The following is a 20,222-nucleotide window of genomic DNA, read 5'->3' as shown; positions in this document are numbered from 1 at the left end:
AGAAGCATCCAAGAGACCATGCTGCCTCTCGCACCCCTCCAGGAAGGCCAGTCCTCCGTGGGTGAATGTTACAGGGAACGCTGGGGAGCTGCCACCACTCTCCATCACTGCTGCTGATGACCTCCAGCTCCCAGACATGAGGTCCCTTGGCCACCAACTTAAGAGCTTCCCACTCCAAGCACCACTGAGAACTGCTTGTCTTCTACAAGCAGTTTTGGCCATACCCTTCTTGCCCGCTGTCCTCCCAGATAACGGCAGCCATCATTTCAAACAGTCAGAACCCCCAACAGCCACCCTAAAACGCTCTGCTCTTGCTCTGGAGCTGAAGACAGAGCCATTCTGCCTGTCACCAACCACCCCCTCCGTGCCTGGCCTTACATCAGAGTGCTTACAGAGTCAACAAGGATAAATATTTACACATTGGTCACATTCAGAGGCCCAGCTGGCTCTAGACCCCCTTGTGTCAAACTCGCAACTCTAAAACACTTAATGAGTTTACCAAAAATCACAAGTTACACAGAGCTCTGCACGACAAGCCTTTCAGCAGTTTTGCAGACAGTACAACTTCATACAGTACAACTGAAGAAGCACATCCCTCTGCAAGGTTATTCTGAGGTTGTTGCTAGATAACATACCCAGATTCAGCCCCGAAATACCATATGTAAGGTAAGTTCCTGAGCAAGACACAACAGATAGAATCACTTAATAAACAGATCCATTAACTAGGAAACATCCCTGCAGCAATTAAAACTTTGCTAAGTACTACAATGTACACCTGGTTATTGCTCTGACATCTGCTTCAGTTTTCTGGGTGTTTCTAAGTTGGACCAAAGAGAAAGATAACAGAGTTTATGAACATATCATGACAAAAAAAAAAGAGACAACATTACTGTTAACTGCTCATGAAAAATGGCATAAAGAACACAAACAAACCATGTGTACTGTTTGAAATGCATAGAAGTGGTATTTTATAATGAACTATATATAACCAAATGGTGTTTATCCTATTGCTGAAAAAGAGTAATTTTATTCTGATCTAAGGATCCCTTCATAAAATGAGAGAAAATTCAGAGTCAGAAGAATCACAGTTGTGCTGAGCACATTTTTAGGCATATGGCAATTTTATAATGGTCATTGGGGATGAAGAACTAAAATTCTGTTGCATACTGAATTTAAGACATTTCATATAAAATTGCACATCTCAGGAAACAAATAAATTGTTAACTGTGCAACCTCGTAACATTATAGTCAGATTTACATATGTTAAATAGTGGCTATCTCAAAATACAAAAGTTGTTTTCAGTCCAAGGACCCAATTACTCTATAAAGGGTCCAAATAAATCAAAACAATTGTCTGAAGGCATCGTTAAAACAAATATGAGATCCTTCTAAACTTTATACAGTTTGAGTTACCTCAACATCATGCTGCTACAATACGCAACCCCATGTTCCCAAGTAAATGCCCTGATTACTATTGTAAGTCTGTCATTTAAATAGTTCCTTCCTGTTTAAAATGTAGAGAGCCAAATGCGTTTTCCCACCACTAAGCATTGTGTAAGACTCCTTTCTCTTCCAGAAAGCTGGCTGAAGATGGATGAGCTTCCAAACTGATACCATTTTTAATTACGCGTTTTTCTCTCATTACTAATTTCCTAAACATGTCTCTAATCTCACAGTGAAATCTGAGCGCAGTAGGTGTATCCACATACATCATGCTTCTAGAAAATTAATATGAGATAATGATCAGGACTGCCATCACAACATAACCTGAAACAAGCAAGATACACTAGAGGTGATACACGCTCATTAGACTCTGATCTCAAGTGTTTCTGGAAAGCAGCTGTTCACGGACAGTTTCCCTCCCTCCTACATCTTGGAGCCAGTAATGCAGTTATTGGGGTCCCAGGGGAGGGAGAGGCTGCAAGTACGAGTTACAAAGCAGCTTTTCCTACGCACTTTCCGCCAGTCAGTTACAGGCTTGTGGCACCCGGTGCATATTCATTCCTTCACTCCCTTAGCCTAAATACTCCACCAAGAACCACCGTTCACATCAGGGAGTCATGACCGCCTGCTCCTCTACGGACGATGAAAGCAGCCAGTCCTCCCACCATCAGGGAGGAGCTCTCTGTACCTAGGAGAAGGTTTCCTGGTGGGGTCATCCTTTCCAGAAGCACAGAAGGAGAGCAAAAAGCACTGAAGGTAGCTGCACCCACCAACGAGATGGGAAGGCACATGCCCATGAGTCAAAAGGAATCACACAGGCAGCAGCTCTCCGCATTAAGGAGCTCTTTTAAGCAGGCAGAGATCAGGATTACATACAGAGCCATCAGCTTAGGTCAGCCAAGAGCCATCCAACTACACACTCAGGCTTGCTCTCATTCCTCAATTCTCTCTCACCACCTGGAAGGCATTGCACAGGTAAATGTGTTGCATTGTTTTCAACATTAAACCAACAGTGTAAGATGGCAACTTTTAGGGGAAAAAGAAAACGAAAAGGAAAAGCCAAGGGCAGCTGTCACTGAGCTTTCTCCCCAGCTAAACACACTGCAAACCGAATTCTTAGGGGAGCAAGGCTTTTAGCACATCCACTGCCTTCTCTTCAGCTGACATTGCCCAAATAAAAGAGGCAAATCCTAAGAACTGTTCATAGCAGCTGACATTTAAGACATCAAATAAAGCAAAACAAGATAAATCACCAATATTTAAATAAGCTTATAACCTCTAAGCGATCTTTAGGTTGGATGTTAGGAAGTACTTCTTTACCGAAAGGGTTATTAAGCATTGGAACGGGCTGCCCAGGGAGGTGGTGGAGTCACCATCCCTGGAGGTCTTTAAAAGACGTTTAGATGTAGAGCTTAGGGATATGGTTTAGTGGAGTACTTAGTGTTAGGTCGGAGGTTGGACTCGATGATCTTGAGGTCTCTTCCAACCTAGAGAAATCTGTGAATTAAGATGTGCCACAAGTATGACTTTGCCTACTTCCTCAAAGTAAAGGCATCGCTGCTGTTTCACAGTCAAAAATATGAAGGTACAGTGAGATTGGCACTATGGTTGAGTGTATGCACCAGAGTAATGCACACTAAAAAAAAATGATGCAATATAAGGAACACCAACTACACAGGTCTGGTATATATGTAGGCAACTCACTAATATGCGAGTGATGCATATGTGAAATGGGTAAATACATCTAAATCTGTAGTGCTAGTTGACTTGCCCTAGCCCCTAGGGAAGTCCATAGCACAGACAGTGACAATAGGCTGGAGTTCGGATGTTCCACTGCGCTCACACAAGCTGCTACAGAATCTGGCTCAAGAAAAATCATACACAGTTTTATGTTTTCTTCTAAAAATAAAAAAAAAGTCAGTTTCCCAAAACTTCTACCAAAATCTCATCCTGTTTTTCTACATACTGACCAAGATCAAAAGCTCTAAATCCAGCTTTGACTTCCTGAAGAAGCTGATGAAGAAATTTGCCCTCCTATAAAAATGCTTCTTGAAAACAAACACTTCTCTCCTACTAAACTTCCCTCAGCAAAGGGAAGGAAAAGCCCCCATTCTCTGTTTCCCCCAGTGTCTTGAAAGGCACGTGAAGAGGTACAAACCCAATGTTTCACCAGAGCTTCTCTGTGCACCACCCACCCCATCACTGGAACCGAAATCGGACTCATGATAACACGCAGTGCTGAGCTGCGCAACATGCCCCTCCACCTCAGACAGGAATTCACTGACCGCTGAAGTCAAAACGAGCCTTTACAATGACTTTGCTGGGTTATGACTGGGCTCCCACCTCTTTTTAATTCTCATTTGCATTTGCTGACAACTCCTTTACAACCAGAGGGACAGGTTCTCCTGTTTTGACGGCTGTAGCTCACGTCTTAACCCACAGACTGAAACAGCTCAGATTATCTACACATATCAAAGTCAACATTATGCTTTATAAGCTATTTTTCTGCTTCAGTAAGGAGTAAGCACGTTTTTATTTCTTACTATGTTTACCCATTACCTCACCAAGCAGCATTATTGTTAGTCTTTCTGAGGCTCTCCTAGAATAGGAACATATAAAACAGGATTTCCTCCAGCTCTGCATACCTACTTACTCCAGAGTCATTAATGACATAGGACTGGATTGAACAAAGACTTAACATCAAATGAGCATTCAAAACAGCTGGGAACAAAAATATATCTGCCTAAAACACTGCATCTCTGCTTTGTCTTAAAAAAAAAAAGTGCCAAGGAGGCACAAATTTGCTTTTAAGACCACTTTTACAGGAATGTTCTCATGAGAAAAATGGAAGAGCTAAACACTTGCATGTGGGACACGTTTACATATCCCAATAGATTCCAAATTAAATTTATTGCAGCTTTTACAAAGCAGGCTGCACAAATTGTCTTTTGTACTAGAGATTAGAAGTGACTTCACTGCCATCAAAAGGCACTCTGCAGATGGGACAACAGAAAAGATCCAAGTCCTGCACAAGGAGCCTCCAAAAGCCCAAAACAACTGCGTATCGTCTTGCACGGGACTACAAGCGATAGCTGGAATATCCAGAACTAGGTAGCACTGCTCTACTCTGAGATTTTAAAAGATCTCTAACCAACATTTTAAGGAAAAGGTATTGATGTATATTTGTAAGAAAAATACAAGCGGTATTGTCCCAGGATTTGCAGAAGTTGATTCCTCAGGTGGTTACCACATCAGGGTTTTGGAAGGGGACGTTTATCTCCATGACACCTTTCCCTGACAGAATGGGACTCCCAGCAGAGCCAGTGACACATGGTGACATGTCCCACATCCATCGCACCACAGGACGCACCACTGATAACCCAACACCGAAAAGCAGCATATCCAGCTCCCTTCTCTTTACTATCCCATTGTTCCCCAGACAAACAAGCTGTGGGCACTCAGGTGTATGCTTTTAGAAGCTGCCCTGCAAGCACATCTCCCCTGAAAATTCACTGAAATTTGGAAGAAAATTACAGGCAGACGACAAAAAAACAAACCAGAGGCTAAAGACTGACCACATGATTAACCTATAAAGGCCTCAGATGCTAGGACATGGAAGAAATAATCCAAAAGCTACAAAGATACTGCTTGGGCTCAGTGCTGAGCATCCAAAATTACCTTGGCAGTCTCTTAAAGACCTCCACGCCGATGGTGTACACAAGAGCAGGGGCAGCCAGCAGGCTGGGAGAAGCACACACGTGATGTAAAGATGCAAGGAGAAACATTGCTCTCTATTTAATGCTATCAGCTCCTGCCTGCCTGAGGACATTTCCTACCTCTACCTACAAACAGAGCTTCCAAACCATTAAGTAAACAGTCTTTGAAGATAACGAAGCTTATTCTAATCTCACAGTGATGACACTCCTGCATTGTACTCAGCTGAGATACAAGACTCTGGGTTAACTACTCTGAAAGATCAGGATTATCTTAACTCTTTGCTCTTGCACAGACTTAAAGGATCTTGTCAAGGCATAGAAAGAGACAGATTCTTCACTCAGTAGATCTGCATTTTTTTCTTGTTGAACAATCAGACATTTTTCAGCTCACTCCTTTCGATGTGGATAAGCTGCTTCTGTAGCCTTATGCTTAAATGAGGTGAGCTTCTGTACCAGACCTTTCACTGCTTCCATAGAAAGCTGGACTACAGCCTTCAAAACGGACAGGAGATGCCCTGGACTACTTCCCAGTACCAGCAAACAGGACTGTTGTCCCAGTGGCAAGAGGAAAGAAAATCAGATCAAACCTGGGCTAGCGAGAGGAACTACAAAAAGAACACACAAAAGTAAAAGATTTTCCAAAGCATCATCAGAATAATGCTTTTGTATTCTCGCTTGTGTTCACTTCCCCGGGTCAAGTGTTTACCTCTGTTCTGCATTGCAGTTCTTTACCTGTCTACTTTTCATTGCACCCAATCCTACAAGCATCAAGCCCTCCTACAGTAATAAAAAGCCCAGTGAAGAACTTGAGGTGGGTCAGAAAAGCCAGCCCTGCACATAATACATCTTCCGTGTCATCAAAAGACTTGGCAGTAGGATGCCACAACCCAACTAAATTCTTAAGAGCAGAAATCAGAGCCGTTTTGCTCTTTAGGAGCAGCCATGACCAGAATAATAGAAGGATATAGCACACAAATCTGAGAAAATGGGTTCAGATACCATAACGCTGGTGCAGCATAAACTCTGTGTCCTTTTACTGTCTTCCCAAAGGCAGCACCGCTAAACACCGCCTCTTACTTTAACTGCTTTCAAATGTCACAGATTGGACTGAATATTCATGCTCAGCATCAGTCCAAAGGCAAACATCTTTTGGAAAGTTTGTGTTATTATCGGTCTGAGTTGTCTGCCTCTTAGATGAGCTGCCGTTAGATTTGGATAAACGATGTCTGAGTCATTAGTGCCTGTCCCCAACACAGGTAATCATATTCCCCCGGAACAGAAAAATGAAGAGGATGTGCTGGTAAAGAGGATGTAGAGAAACTAATTTGAAATAAACACATTGATCCAATGCTGTTTCACCAGCGTCAATCAACTGAAACCACACAGCGCCAGCAGGCTTCATTTTCCACCTGTTAACACAGGTTTCCGATTCCACTTTCAAGAAATCCACCACGATGCAAACTGTTGTTGAATGAGAATCCACTGCTGTATGTAACCGAAGACAGAAGCAGAGAGAATACAGCCTGACTCAGGACTACCTATTTCTGAAGACGTTCTTCCCTAAATCTAGCCATGGCTTCACAAAGGGTTGTTAGCAAAGACATGACTTTCCACTGCCAAACAGCCCTGAGGGTGCCAGCAAATGCATAAGCTGAGGCGAGGGTGCTGCTACTGCTGAACAAACTTGCAGATGCTGAGTACAAAGTCCACGCTGCTGTGCAAAAAAAAGCAGCAGAGAAACCCATTCACAGCCTGGGATTCACAGGTACAACATATCAGGCTGAGATATTCCAAATCACACAAATATTTTCTAATTGTTTAGCTCTTTGCTGGTGTCTCGAATTTTAAACTAGAATAAAAAAATAACTTCACCAGAGGTCAGTCAAGCAGCAGTAAGAATGCAGAAGGTGGCAGGTTAAAGCATCTCATATTTATAAGAGTATAAGCATGAAATTCAGAAAGGGCCCCCAGGGATCCCAATGCAAGACATGAAGGTGTAATTAAAAACCATAAATCCATCAAACGAAAAATATGTAAACTTAATACATTAACTCATATATTTTTCTTCCCCAATCACATTTGTCTTACTCTACACTCCTTTGGAGCCTACAAATAAAAAAATTAACAATATCAGAAGAAATATTTCTTAATATGTGGAATGTGAATATCAATAATAAATGCTTTTTATTTTATTCTTACAGGTAATTGCTTAAGGAAGCTCTCTCAGCAGACCGCTGAGACTCTGCATATTATAAATTACTTCAACTGTATCTCCTCTTTACAAAACCCACAAATGGACAATATCTTACAGAGCTTCCATGCCACTCAATCATTCATACAAAATTACCCTCGTGGAGCTTGTTGGAGGAATGTCAAATGTACCCTTTCTTTGCATCAAAATCTTCAGCAGAAGACAGCAGAACAGCTCACTTCTGTGTTCACAGTTACACAAGCTACACTAAGATATGAACATTTTAACTGGAGAGTCTGGGTTTAGCTTTATATTTAATTACAAGCTACAGGCAAAATAGTTACAGGCCAAATCCTGGCCTGTGTTTCACCCACAGAATAGGTTTCAAGATAGCTTACAAAAGCTCTGCCAACACCCATAGTTCTTATTAAGGCTAAGACATTTCTCAAAGCAGTATTTGGGACAAACCAGCCCTCCCATCTACCCGCCTACCAGTAAAGGAGCACTGGCATTGCCCTGAAGTGACAGTGGCAAACACACTTGTGCCTTGCCTCATCCTCCAAATGCCACTGTGGATCCCTACAAGGGTTCTTACACATCTTGTTGGGCAAATTGTAGGGCTTGATTTCTCATCACTAATGACTGCTTCCATGGGACCAGATGGCCCAGGCCGGACAGGTATAGGAACACCTTTCTTCCTCACAACACACCCAGCATTAGGGCATACACCTGAGGATTATGTGGTGACTATATCAGAGATCCAGCTTGGTTTCCTCACTGTTACTGCAGCATCGGTTGTCACAATGGAAAAAGCTAGGCCCCTACCCAACACGTGTTCAGCACAGAAGCGATGTATTATCACAACATGGCCAACACTTCTCAAATAACACCCAGGTCTGCCGAACTTCCCTTTTCCTAACCCTCAGCACTCACTTTTACTAAATCCAGGCCAAAGCACCAACACAACTCTGCTGCTTTAACACAGAGCCCAACACTGGAAGTGGTTGGCATGCTGCAGTGGCTTTTCCCTGCTGGGCAGCTGAGCTCCACCACAACTGCTCTCTCACACCCACTCCTCAAAGGGAAAGGGGAGACAATATGACAGAAAGGACTCAGGGATGGAGATAAGAGCAGGGAGCTCACCTACCAGTTATCATCACATGCAAAACTGACTTAGCATAGATTAATGTAATTTATTGCCTATCGCTAGCAGACTAGAGCAGTGAGAAAATAAAAGCAAGCTACAAACACCTTCCCCCCATCCACCCTCTTCTACATCCTTCCCCCGAGCAGCACAGGGTAAGGGAATGGGGGCTGTGGTCAGTCCCTGATGCTGTGTCTCTGCTGCTCCTTCATGGTCGCTCTCTGCCCCTGCTCCACGTGGGGTCCCTCCCACGGGATGCCGTCCTTCCCGAACTATTCAAGAACTGCTCCCCTATGGCTCCGTACCACGGGGTCCATCCCCCAGGAGCAAACTGCTCCAGCACGGGTCCCCCACGGGCGGCAGCTCCCCCCAGACCCTCTGCTCCTGTGTGGGCTCCTCTCCACGGGCTGCAGCTCCAGCCCGGGGCCTGCTCCTGCGGGGGCTCTCCATGGGCCGCAGCCTCCTCCAGGCCACATCCACCTGCTCCACCGGGGGCTCCTCCACGGGCTGCAGCGTGGAGATCTGCTCCGTGTGGGACCCATGGGCTGCAGGGGGACAGCCTGCTCCACCAGGGGCCTCTCCACAGGCCGCAGGGGAACTTCTCTGTGCCTGGAGCACCTCCTGCCCTCCTTCTGCACTGACCTGGGGGGCTGCAGGGCTGGTTCTCACTCCTCTCTCCCAGCTGCAGTTGCACAGCAGATTTTTCCCTTTCTTCAATCTGCTCTCCCAGAGGCCCAACCAGCACCACTCACTGGCTCAGCTCTGGCCAGCAGCAGGTCCCTTTTGGAGCCGGCTCTGGTCTGACATGGGGCAGCTGCTGGGCTCAGCTCACAGAGGCCACCCCTGCTACCAAAACCTTGCCACGTAAACCCAATACACATGCTCTTCACATTCATCCTAAGCAGACTCTCCACATGGAAAGCAAAATCCCCCTTGCTCCAGCTGCCACGGATTAGCTCGCTCAACTATTTCCCTACAATTTCTTCAATCATTTAGATGTCAAGAGCTCTGGCATCATCAGTCTAGCTTTATCTGCTGAACACAGGCCAGGCCCATCCAACTTGTGCTGACTATTTATTGCAGCTGAAAATCATTTGCTTTCCTGAAACAGGCCATGTGGGATGCTCCCAGCCTGGGCTGGTGACTGGTTGCCCAGGCCTCTCAGCAGTCTTGGCTTCTGGAGCCGCTTCCACACCAGCATCGACCAAGGACTCCACAAACTAAGCACATTTATAAGGTTTGGCTCCCAGCCACTTTTCCTCCTGGGAACTGTGCCATTGTTTCCTATAGCCTGGCTGCAGCTGGGCAGTAGATACAAGCAGTTGCTTTGACACAACACACTCCAGACAATTTGGTGTTAAAGAGAGGGTCTGTCACAACACCAGAATGTTTCATCCAGAGGCACTCAAAGAGGACCCAAGTGCTACCAAGGGAAGAGCTGAATGCTTTCACCACAGAGAGCTGGAGAGAAAGACCAGTTCCTCTACAGATGACCCAAAAGCAGTAAAGGAATTGAAACAAGGATGGACAGATTTCCTGATCATATGAGGTACTTGCATGTCTTCATATGCCAGGCAGCTGTTAGGACTGCCGCATCCAAAGAAGTCCCAGGAGCCAGAGGGCAGCCTGGGAGTGACAAGAGCTCCCTACAGCCCTCTTTTGGGATGGCAACTGGACACACACCACAGGTCCAGCATGGTGCCACTGACCTCAGACACCCCAGCAGGCTGGTCTCCTCTGAACACAGAGCAGCACTGCTCCACCGAGGACTGCATGATAAACCCTGGGAACAGCCTCCACCTCTGAAATGCTCAGGAGCCAAGTAAGATGCAAAAGGAGCAGGCAAACCCTGAAAAAACAAACTTTCATTTCATGAAGTTACACACAAGCTTTATGAAACTGCTAGGAAAAGCTAGGAAAGTGCTGTACTCTGAGGTCCAGGAGGGTAGCAACAATGCCAAAAGGAGTAAATACACACTAACACACACAATGAAATAGGAACAGCGTAAGGCAATAAAAAAGAAAAAAAAAGAGTACAATGCAAACTGAGTACATCTAACTTCCCAAATAACTCAAAGCACAAAGCCAAATGCTGCCCGTTTACGGTATAACCAGCACTGATCAATCTACACACACTGACAGTAACACAAACTATGCTGTAACAAGTTGTATGTTGCGGTAAAACAGGAAGCACATTTAAACATAATCTTTTGAAGGCTGTGAGAACTAGGACTAATACTTCACTTTCGCAGTTAATGCTGAAAGCCAGTCAATGCCCAGCCTAGCCAGAAGTATCACATTTCAGCTTTGTACAGAACACTTCCCATCCTATTCACCCAGCAGCATAAAATCCCTCAGCAATAGCAGGGGAAGATTTGCTAAGAGCTAAATGAAAATTGATCATTTTCCCACAGCTGCCCAGCATTTCAATCAATACTGCACAGGTATTGACATATGGTAATGCTGGCCCAGTCCCAGCAGAAGCTCAGAGCAGCCTGCCAAATTCCAGGAACACTGATCAAAGACTGATTTTAAGGCCTGACTCAGAAAGAAGGATAATTGGGTGCACCTAAACCTTTTTTTTTTTCCTGAGCAAGTGCTGAGATTTCGCTGATTCATTCTACATTAGGGTGATGCACCCAACAGTCAAGACACTTAGTGACAAAAAGAACATGCAACAATGGCATTATGCTGCCTGAAATAGGTGGGCTTATTTATACCAGCTAAATTTTCTTTTTCCAAGATGAAAATGAAGATCTGCCAACTATGCCTTCATGCAGCTTCAAAACAAAGAAGTCGGTCCAAAGAACTATGCACCAAAAGTTTGCTTTTACTTAAATTTATCCAAAGGAATATATTGCTTCTGCAAAGTGACATTGTCCCCACCACTTCGTTTGGGATAATAATTTGAAGCTTTTCTCTCGGGTTTCTCTACAAAGTTTTCCCTCCCCCCCCCCATTTAAAAATAAAAGATTTTAATGAAAAACTAATAAGTATCACACTTCAACATAAACTTAAACAGCAGCAGGACGTGCTGAAACCACTGAAGAGTTCCCTGATTTCCTGCAAGGACACACCACGTTTCCCCAAGGCAGCTTTCTAGTTTCATCATGGGGACGCACAGCACAGTATACAGATAAGCCCCTTTTAGATGCCATCGATAGCTCTCTAATCCACGTTCCCTGAGCTGATCTGATACCTGCTACTTAAGCAGGCTCCACCTTCCCTGGATATCCTCTGCAGCACCTTCCACAGCCTCAATGCTCCCCTCCTGGAGGACTGGCAATTTTCAGGAGTCTCTGTTACTATCTTCACAGATTATCTGAAGCCCCTGGCTTTCTTTGCTCTTTCTGCTGCTGCAGAGACCCCCACCCCAAATCCCCCTCCCCTGCCCCTGTTACACACAACCTGAAAGTTCAGTTGGGAGTCCACTGTTTTCTGTGTTTCTCTGTATTATGTATTTCTCCTTGTTACATGTATTACAAGAGCAGTCACCCCCCTAAGAACAACAGAAAACGTTGCTCAGTGTTGTACCAGCCAACAGCAAGAGAGTTCTCACCAAAAAAAAGTTTTCATCAGAAACAGAAAAAAGATAGAAAAATTCTCTCTCTGCTGGGCAAACGGAAAGTTAAGCACATGTATATAAGCTACCTTGTCCAGATTTATACACAAAGGCAGTGACACATCTAGGGATTACATTCAGGACTCACGTCCCTATCTAGTGTCTGAACAATTCCTCCTGATGGCAAAGGCAGCGGGAGACCCAATTCTCATGAAAGTTAAGGCCCAAGTTTTTCTCCTATTAGCCACTCATCTGAAATACTATACAAAATTAGTAAGCACTTATAAAAGAAAACAGCCTGTTCCTGATCATGTGCATAGCCAGTTAACAGACAAGACTCCTGTGTTCCTGAAGATGCTTTCCATTCGGGGATATACCAGAAATTTAAGTACAAAATAGTTATTCCAGTGTTGCGAGTCTAAGGTCAGAGGAAAGGGAGACAAATTCAGACCAATCAAATTCCATAAATTTCCAGTAAATATATTTTTTAAAAAAATCAGGATAGGATACTCCTAAATGACACACTCAATGCGAATAATACCCAAACAGACCTAGTTCATGAAGGTAATACAATTTTGAGAAAAACAACACCATCATCATAGCAAAATCTTCCACGGGACACACACACAATTCCAAATAGATTTTCCTCCTCTGCACAAGGTGGAACAAAATCTCCGCTGACTTTTCACAACAACTTGTTCATCAGCCAGCCGAAAACCCAAGGACTAGCTGGCTCTTCTCCACATCAGCATCCTCCCAGTGGGGAAAAAGGATTCAGACCCACAGAGAGCAGTTACCGCGGGCTGACAGAATGGCTGAGGTTGGCAGGGCCCTCTGGAGGTTATCTGGTCCAACCCCCTGCTCAAGCAGGGCCACCCAGAGCAGGCTGCCCTGGACCACATCCAGAGAGCTTTTGAAGATCTCCAAGGAGGGAGACTCAATGGTGGGGTTCCCAAGCAGCAACCGCGTACGTGGTGGGTGATCCTAGTCTTGGGAAAGGCAAATCTCCTGGTGGTTTCAGCTGTCCCCACTCCAACACCCTGCACTGCCAGGCCCAGAGGAGCAGCCACTATCAGCTGCTGCGGGCCACGGGGGAGGCGGATGACTCTTGCCTCCTACAACCTCCCCGTGAAAGTCAGAGGCTGGGATCACCGTAGGTGGAAACTCTTGGCAAAAACAATAAAGCAGCGACTACATATTTCAACAGGTTCAAAGTAACCTCAGATGTTAGGAGCAGATGCTCTTTTCCACCCCCTGGGATTTTGAAATGGTTTAAGCGTTTCCTCCCTTTCCCCTAATAGGGCAGGGTGCTGAAGGCATTAGCTGCAGAGAGACCGCAGCACTACTAATTACCCCCAGCTAGCCGGGAGACCGCAGTACCTCGAGCTAATTGCGCAATTCCCGCTCCCCCACTTCAGATCCCCCAGTGAGAAGGTCTATCGCCTCCGGCATCTGTACGGCGAGGTAATCCTGCTCACCTGTATTTTAAAAGGGCATGCTTGAAAATCCTAAATGTCTAAAGTAAACTCATTACAATTAGTTTCCACAGCCTAGCATGCAGCACAGGGACCGCTGCACTGGCTGAAACAAGCGAAGGACTCATGTCAACACATTTGACAGTGCGGTGTTGTCACTAACCCCTTTATTAGGCTGCAAAACATACCTGCAATCCACATCTGAGCTCATAGCCTCAAGCACTCCACAGCCAAGTCTCTGCAAGAGTCTCTCTCACAGAATTAAATATTAAAAGTGCATCTCAAAAAAATGCCCTGTAGTTTCATATTTATTAACTGAGACCTTACTTTTCCACTTACACATTTTTGAGATGTTATATATAGAACATTTTAAGGCGTGCTTAGTGCTTGTAAAGAGCCCTGAAAACTGAATTCCTATACAGAGGAATCTGTAAAAGGCGTGATTCTCCTGCTCAGCATCCCTTATCCATGTAAACCAGCAAGAGAAAGGCCTCTCATTGAGAGGAAAACAGCCCTTATGTAATAGAGGGCTCTTGGATTCCAGGTGATCCTGCCACTCACCAGAAAGGGCTGACACATCAATAGAAAGTAGTGGGCATGGGAAGAAAAACTCCACAAAAAGTCAGGGCTTGCTTCTCAAAGTTTAGACACCTTCCACATGCACCTCAAATGTTGAGAGAAACATCCAGGTACTCCGAAAACCTTGCTCTTTCAGGGAGCCATGAGCTCGCAGTGTCCTTGCATGGACACAAAACCCGCTGCCCAGCTCCTCCGTGAGCAGCACAGGCTCCTGGGTTCTGAAGCACACGTAAGTCCACACAACAGCAAGGAGAGAGGTACCAGGGGTCAGGGATCACATGAGCTCTCCTTGCTCCCATTCCTGCTGACACCCTGCTGTCAGAGCAGCCAAGGCAGGAGTAACAAAGTGTACCCAGCCCCTGCACATCAGTACCACAGGCTAAAAGGACAGGCACAGGACTGTTTTTCCAAAGCAATGAGAACAGCAGCGTTGTCCTTCCCCCCATCCTCCTTGCTGCCAGCCCTCCTTAGCAGCTTTTGAACCTGTCAGATGATCTGAATTTGAGGTGGGAGACTCAGAGTAAGGGCCAGCAACTTCCACAAACTGGTCTGAGAGAAGCTGTGCAGGACCAACCAGCTACTAAGTGCTCAGCAGAAGCCAGGTGGCCAGGGAACACGAGCTCACTCCCAGTCAAACAGAGGGGTGTGCATCCCCCAAGGACAGAGAACCTGCTGCCTCTTACCATCAAGCAACAAGGATGAACACCTGGGACCAGTGCAGAGGCACAGGGAGGGCCAAGGAGCTGAGCAAAGCATCCATTAGCACAGGTGAGAAACCCACAGGAAGGCATATGCTGTTCCCAAAACTTTGCTCTTCGTTTCCCATTCAGGCGATGCAATCAGCAGCACACAGGTGTACCAAGAGACCATCGCTTTGGTAAGAAGCAGGTGTGGTGGGAGCACAGCTGAGACACGCCAGTGCAAACAGCGTGCCTAAAGCCTCTGCTATCCTCCCCTTCTTGCAGGAAAGCCAGGGCTTCCTCCATCTCAACTGGTGTAACACAGAGCCCTGCCAAGGACACTGCGGGCTAGGACTTGCTTAGCTCCCTCAAATGATTCACGGCTCATTAGCAGCCAAAGGCACGGCCTGTCCTGGTCACCAACACTCTCTCAAGACCAGGACTGGCAAGATGCCTCTTTGTACCCAACCGTGGCTTACCAGGTCAACTGGGAATATAGAGAACACGGGGTTTTGGTTTTTTAAGTTATCAGAGGATGTTCTCCATCCCGCCAGCAGCAAACAGCATTCACTCCTTTGTCTCAGAGTCCCAGGGAGCCTTTCAGTGGTGTGCCTCATGTAACGCTACTGTGTGACAGCAAAGAAAAGCAGCTCTCAAAAACTGGGACAAGAACAACTTGGCCGAACTGGAGTCGCAGTGCAGCAGACGTGCCGCCCCGTCCCTTGCTGCTGCCGCTGGCACCGCCTGCCCTGGCGGCAGGTACGGCACGTGCTGCTCGGGCTGGGGACACCCAAAATGAGGTGCCTGAACCCCTGGGCAGGGAGGAACAGGGAACTCCTTGCTGATTGCCTCCAAAGAAAACTTCCTCTGATCTTGGCCTCCTCTGTTTTTTTTTTGTTTGTTTGTTTGCTTGTTTGTTTTTTTAAATCACTACTAAGCTCTTATTCTGGTATAAGTAGGTACTGTAGGTGACTGTTCCCCTTTTGGGCAACCAAAATACTAACACCAGAAGAAAAGCCCTCCGTGGATGTACATTTCTCATATCAAGAGACCTTTTCTCCCCTGCCCACAAGGGATTTGCTAAAACCATTTTTGGGGCACTGCACCTCCCTAAGGCCACGCCAGCACAGGAGGGAGCGGTCCAGCAATGCAACAGCACATCTCCCACGTCGGACACCCCCTGCCTGTCCCCTTCCCCGGGGAGACACCCGCCTCGTGCCGGCGCACGCCTCTTCAGAAACGACAGCACGTTTGGGTTTACTGAGCAGGGGCACCACGCAAATTAATTAATTAGCATTTGTGAAGTACTGCAAAGATTTTAGGTGCTAAGTATTATTATTACTAATTTAATCTACATCCTCATTCAGTCACTCAGCCTCTCTTGTGAAACTGCCAACAACGATGCCAATTAGCCGTAATTGTGGTGGTGGTTTTGCGACAAGGCTCCTTGCCAACTGGGAGCGAGGCAGAGACCACCAACTCATTTCCCAGCCACGGCCCCGCAGCTGCCAACAGCAGCAACGTCCAGGCACATCGACCTGGCCTCGCCTCCAGCCGGAGCCCTGGGAGGAAGAGCTTTGGGATCCATTACCAGCTCCCCAGGGACACAGCCTGCAAGGCACACACCAAACTTTTAATTAGGGATAAACCAAGACACCTTTTTTTTTTTTTTCCTCCTCCACTAGTTCAGAACTTGATCCAGCAACAGATGCTGATACCGCAGCACCAAAATGCTAGTCTGGAGTAACTTAATCTTAAACCTTGTTGTTTGTTGTTTTTTTTTTTCCCCCATTCTTGCTGGGTCAAAATCACATTTTCATTCGCTCACAGGCCTCACTGTGGCAGCAAACTGTAAAGACAGCAGCAGTAAGAAGAAGGGAATCGACGGTGGAGGGTGCAGTAAATCTTGCATTTAAGAGAATTGCTGAGGAGTTTTAGCATAAGCAAAGAGGTATATCTTTATACCATCTGTCAACAGAGATTTGGAGGACTTTAAAAAGACCCAAACAACTAACAGTATTCTGTAATCAATGCACAACATCTGAGCACCGAAACTTTAAATTATTTATATATTTTAAATATGTCTAATTGAAAGGACAGCAACATATAAACTGGATGAATCATAGCCCTCTCAAGCAATTAGATTTGTTATCCCTGCAGACTGCAAACAGCATCTTGGCTTTTTATTCTAATGTGAATTCAATCCCTTGTCAGCTGCCCCACGCATAAGAATACAACTTCTCTCTTTCATCAGTACAGATATCAACAGCAGGAAACTAGCCCTTCTTTCATCTCTGAGGCACCCACCCACCTTTCCAAAGGGTTTTAAACCAGGTGTGGAAACCTTGCTGAATCTCTGCTGAAAGATCCCTCCGCTATTATGGCAAAGGACACAGCTCCTTTGAGAGCGCAGCGTGCTCCAAGCAGCAGCCTTCTGGTGTTTGCTCAGCCAGTAGCTGCTCCGTTCAACAGTACTTTAGAAGAGCTTATGAGAAACTCTGGACTTTTATTGTATGGGCACGAAGCTCTTATGGAGAGGAGCTGCTGTTTCAGACATCTTGTTATATAATTAAACAAGAAAAAAAAAAAAAAACAACACAAGCTGCCTTTCTGGCACAGACATTACAGAGTGCTCAAACTGCCAGCTTATTGCATCAGATTCCCACTGCAAGGCCAATTCGCAGCAGCTGAGTATCCGAACCACTGACTGTTATCTCCTGCTAACCTACTTCACACTCAGAAGGCAGTAAGTGGGGCTGGTCACTGCCTCTTCCTTCCTGAAGAGCCGCTCACCGGCCTGGATTAGTGGGTTTCTGAGCTGGCAATTAAGGCTAGAGGTCTCACACTTGTTAGAAGATGGATTTTTGAAGAAATCTGAGTATCTGTGTGCTACTCACTAAGTAACCTGCAGGTATCTGTTACTCCGTGACTAAGTCTGTCAAGGTTGTGCCACCGCGGTGATGACAATTTCATTAGTTTCCTCAGCATGCCCTGAAACTGCAGAAAAGGGGGATTAATTTACCCATCATCGAGGGCTTATGGAGGAAGCCCCCTGGGACTGGCGGGGAGGAGACCACACAGCCAGCCCCCTGCTCGCCGCCCTCCTCGCCCGAGCACCTGTGGGACCCACTCATGGGCAGGATGCTTCTCGCTCCCATCACGACAAAGAGCCCACTGCAGCGATGGGAAGGGGGCGAGAGGCACTGTACATCAGGAAACAAAACTTATTTCCCCTGGCGATCCAAAAACCAAAAGGTCCAGTGGTCCTGACTTCAGTGAGGTGAGATGCGGGACCTTTCACACCGCAGAAAAAAAGAGCTCCCTCCAAACCCAGCCAGTCACTAAGGAGGCTCCTGTTGATTTCAAAGGGCTCTGGATCAGGCCTGAGAATACAAACCTGGCGGCGCGTTCGGACACTGCTCTACAATGCGCTTCCAAACAAACCTATATTTAGATTCAATGGGAATTCTGTAGATCATACAGGAACTCTTTGAATGAAAATGAAGGTCAATAGGGTTTGGCTTCCTCTTCAGAGCCTCCCCCCCGTTCTTGCAAACATCCCGATAAGCATTGTTTGGAAAACAATACGTTACTTCCAAATGTTATCAAAAACCCTGCACACACTTTCTGTGCCCTGAACCAGAACCACAGCGTCTTCTGCTGCTCTCTGGCCCGTCAGCTAACCCCGAGGATCTCCCCAGGTGTCAAGGCTTTTTTTTTTTTCCTCCACCTGCCTCTCTTTTTAAAAGCTTTTCACGTGCTTACTGAAGGGAGAGAAGCAGCGATACTAAAGAGCTCCGATAAAGAAAGAAAAACTGCGCGGCCGAGCACACACACGTGTAGCTCTGCGTGTCGGAGCTCCGCTCTGCCAAACCTTCCCCCAGGGGCTGCCAGAGCCCCCCCGGGGCACGGGAAAGCCCCAGCCCCTGCTCCCCGGGGTGACACCGGGACAGGGCAGCGGGGACCCCGCAAACCCGACGGCCCCGGGGGGTGCCCGCGCTGCCGAGCCCACCCCAAATCCAGCAGCTCAGCGTCCCAAAGCCGTCCTCTCGGGGCTGTTTGCCTGCAGCCGGTGCCCACAAGCAAGGGCTGAGCCTGCAGCAGCCCCTCCATCCCCGCTCAACCCGCGCCCCCTCCAACTTTCCGCGCCCCCGAGGAGATTCCAGGAGGGGAGTCCCGGCCTCCCTTCCCCTATCCGGGCTGCACTTACCGGCGGGGCGTTGGGAGGGCAGCCTCCGGCCGCCAGCCTCGCCGCCTGCCTCCGCAGCTCGGCCAGCTGAGCCTGGCAGCTCCGGCACCAGCCCCCGGCCGCCGCCGCCGCCGCCCGCTCCAGCGGCCGCGGCTCGGTGCCGGCGGCGGCCCCCGCGCCCTCGGGCGGCGGGCGGCTGGCGCAGCGCTCCTCGGCGGCGGCCGCCGGCCTCTTCCTCGGGGAGAGCTCCCGCACCGCGCTCCCCTCCGCCACCTGCGGAGAGAGGAGAGAGCTGAGAGCCCCGCATCGCGTGGAGGGGGGGGGGGGGGGAAGCCCCCTTCCCACCCTCCCTCCGGGGAAAGTAGGAAGAAAAAAAAATAAATTTTAAAAGGGTGAAAACTCAGCCTGAAGTTAAATTAAGGGAAGGGAAAGGAGAGGAGGAGCGCTGCTACAACTCACCCCCGGTGCGCGGCTCTCGGCTGCCGGCCCCTTCTTGCCGGTGGCCGTGCTCATGGTGGGCTTTGGGGGGCAGCCCCCGCTCCGCTACTGCGGGCGCTGAGGGGCCCGGCGGCGCGGCCGGCCCATGGCGGGGCTCGGGGGCCGCGGGCAGGTGGGGGGGGGAAGGAGACTTTTTGGGGGGGGGGTCTCGGGGGCGATCTCGTCGGTGCCCCCCTCCGTCCGGGCCGCCGCGCAGGGCGCTAGGTGATGCTGCCTGCCATTGCTGCCCAAGGAGCCGGCTTTGGGGAGGGAGAGGGAGGCGCAGCGAGCTCCCCACGGCGGCCCGGGGAAGGACGCGGAGCACGGGAGCACGTCGGAAAAAAAGCTGCAAAAGTGCTCGCCCGGCAGGGGAGGAGGGGCTGGGCGCGGTGGGTGGGGTGGGGTGAGCGGGGCCGGCACGGGGCGGGCGGGGATTTGGGTTTGGTTTTTTTTTTTTTGGGGGGGGGGGGGGGGTGTCTTTCGGTAGTGACCCTACGAGACCCAAAGCGGCTCGACCCAAGTTGCACACCCAAACCTCGGGTTCCTCGGGAGCTGGGGGGGCGCAGCGGGGCCCGGACCCCCCCGCAGGCGGGCAGACCCCCGGGACCCCGGGGGCCGGCTCCGCAGCCCCTCCTCGCGATACCCCCGCCAGACGGAGAAATTAACGTTAGCAGCTAATTGTCTACTTGGCTGCCGCTCCGGCTCGTGCAGCTAGCGCTTTTTATTTTTATTTTATCTTATTTTTTAAGTTCTGCTCCCCAGAGGA

At 47.9% G+C, this 20,222-nt stretch overlaps 1 protein-coding gene across 3 annotated transcripts in view; it reads right to left on the bottom strand.

The window, feature by feature from the left end:
* The window catches only part of KIF26A (kinesin family member 26A), a 100,170-nt gene extending 80,340 nt beyond the window's left edge, over positions 1-19,830 (bottom strand). Inside the window, exons 1-2 of one of the 3 annotated variants that reach the window (XM_080593216.1) lie at positions 19,439-19,830; positions 19,001-19,252 (exon numbers count right to left, since the gene is read on the bottom strand). In XM_080593216.1, coding sequence (XP_080449342.1) covers positions 19,001-19,252; positions 19,439-19,492 — 306 coding nt within the window. In that variant the 5' untranslated portion in view covers positions 19,493-19,830. Of the gene's footprint in view, positions 1-14,092; positions 14,756-14,793; positions 17,650-19,000; positions 19,253-19,438 lie in introns of those variants that run through there. The other 2 variants (XM_080593217.1, XM_080593218.1) reach the window with 2 other exon arrangements.
* Positions 19,831-20,222: the final 392 nt, after the last annotated feature.

This window comes from Anser brachyrhynchus (genome assembly GCF_964034855.1).
Source record: "Anser brachyrhynchus genome assembly, chromosome: 5".
NCBI lineage: Eukaryota > Metazoa > Chordata > Aves > Anseriformes > Anatidae > Anser > Anser brachyrhynchus.
This window is presented reverse-complemented; position numbering and strand designations above follow the sequence as displayed.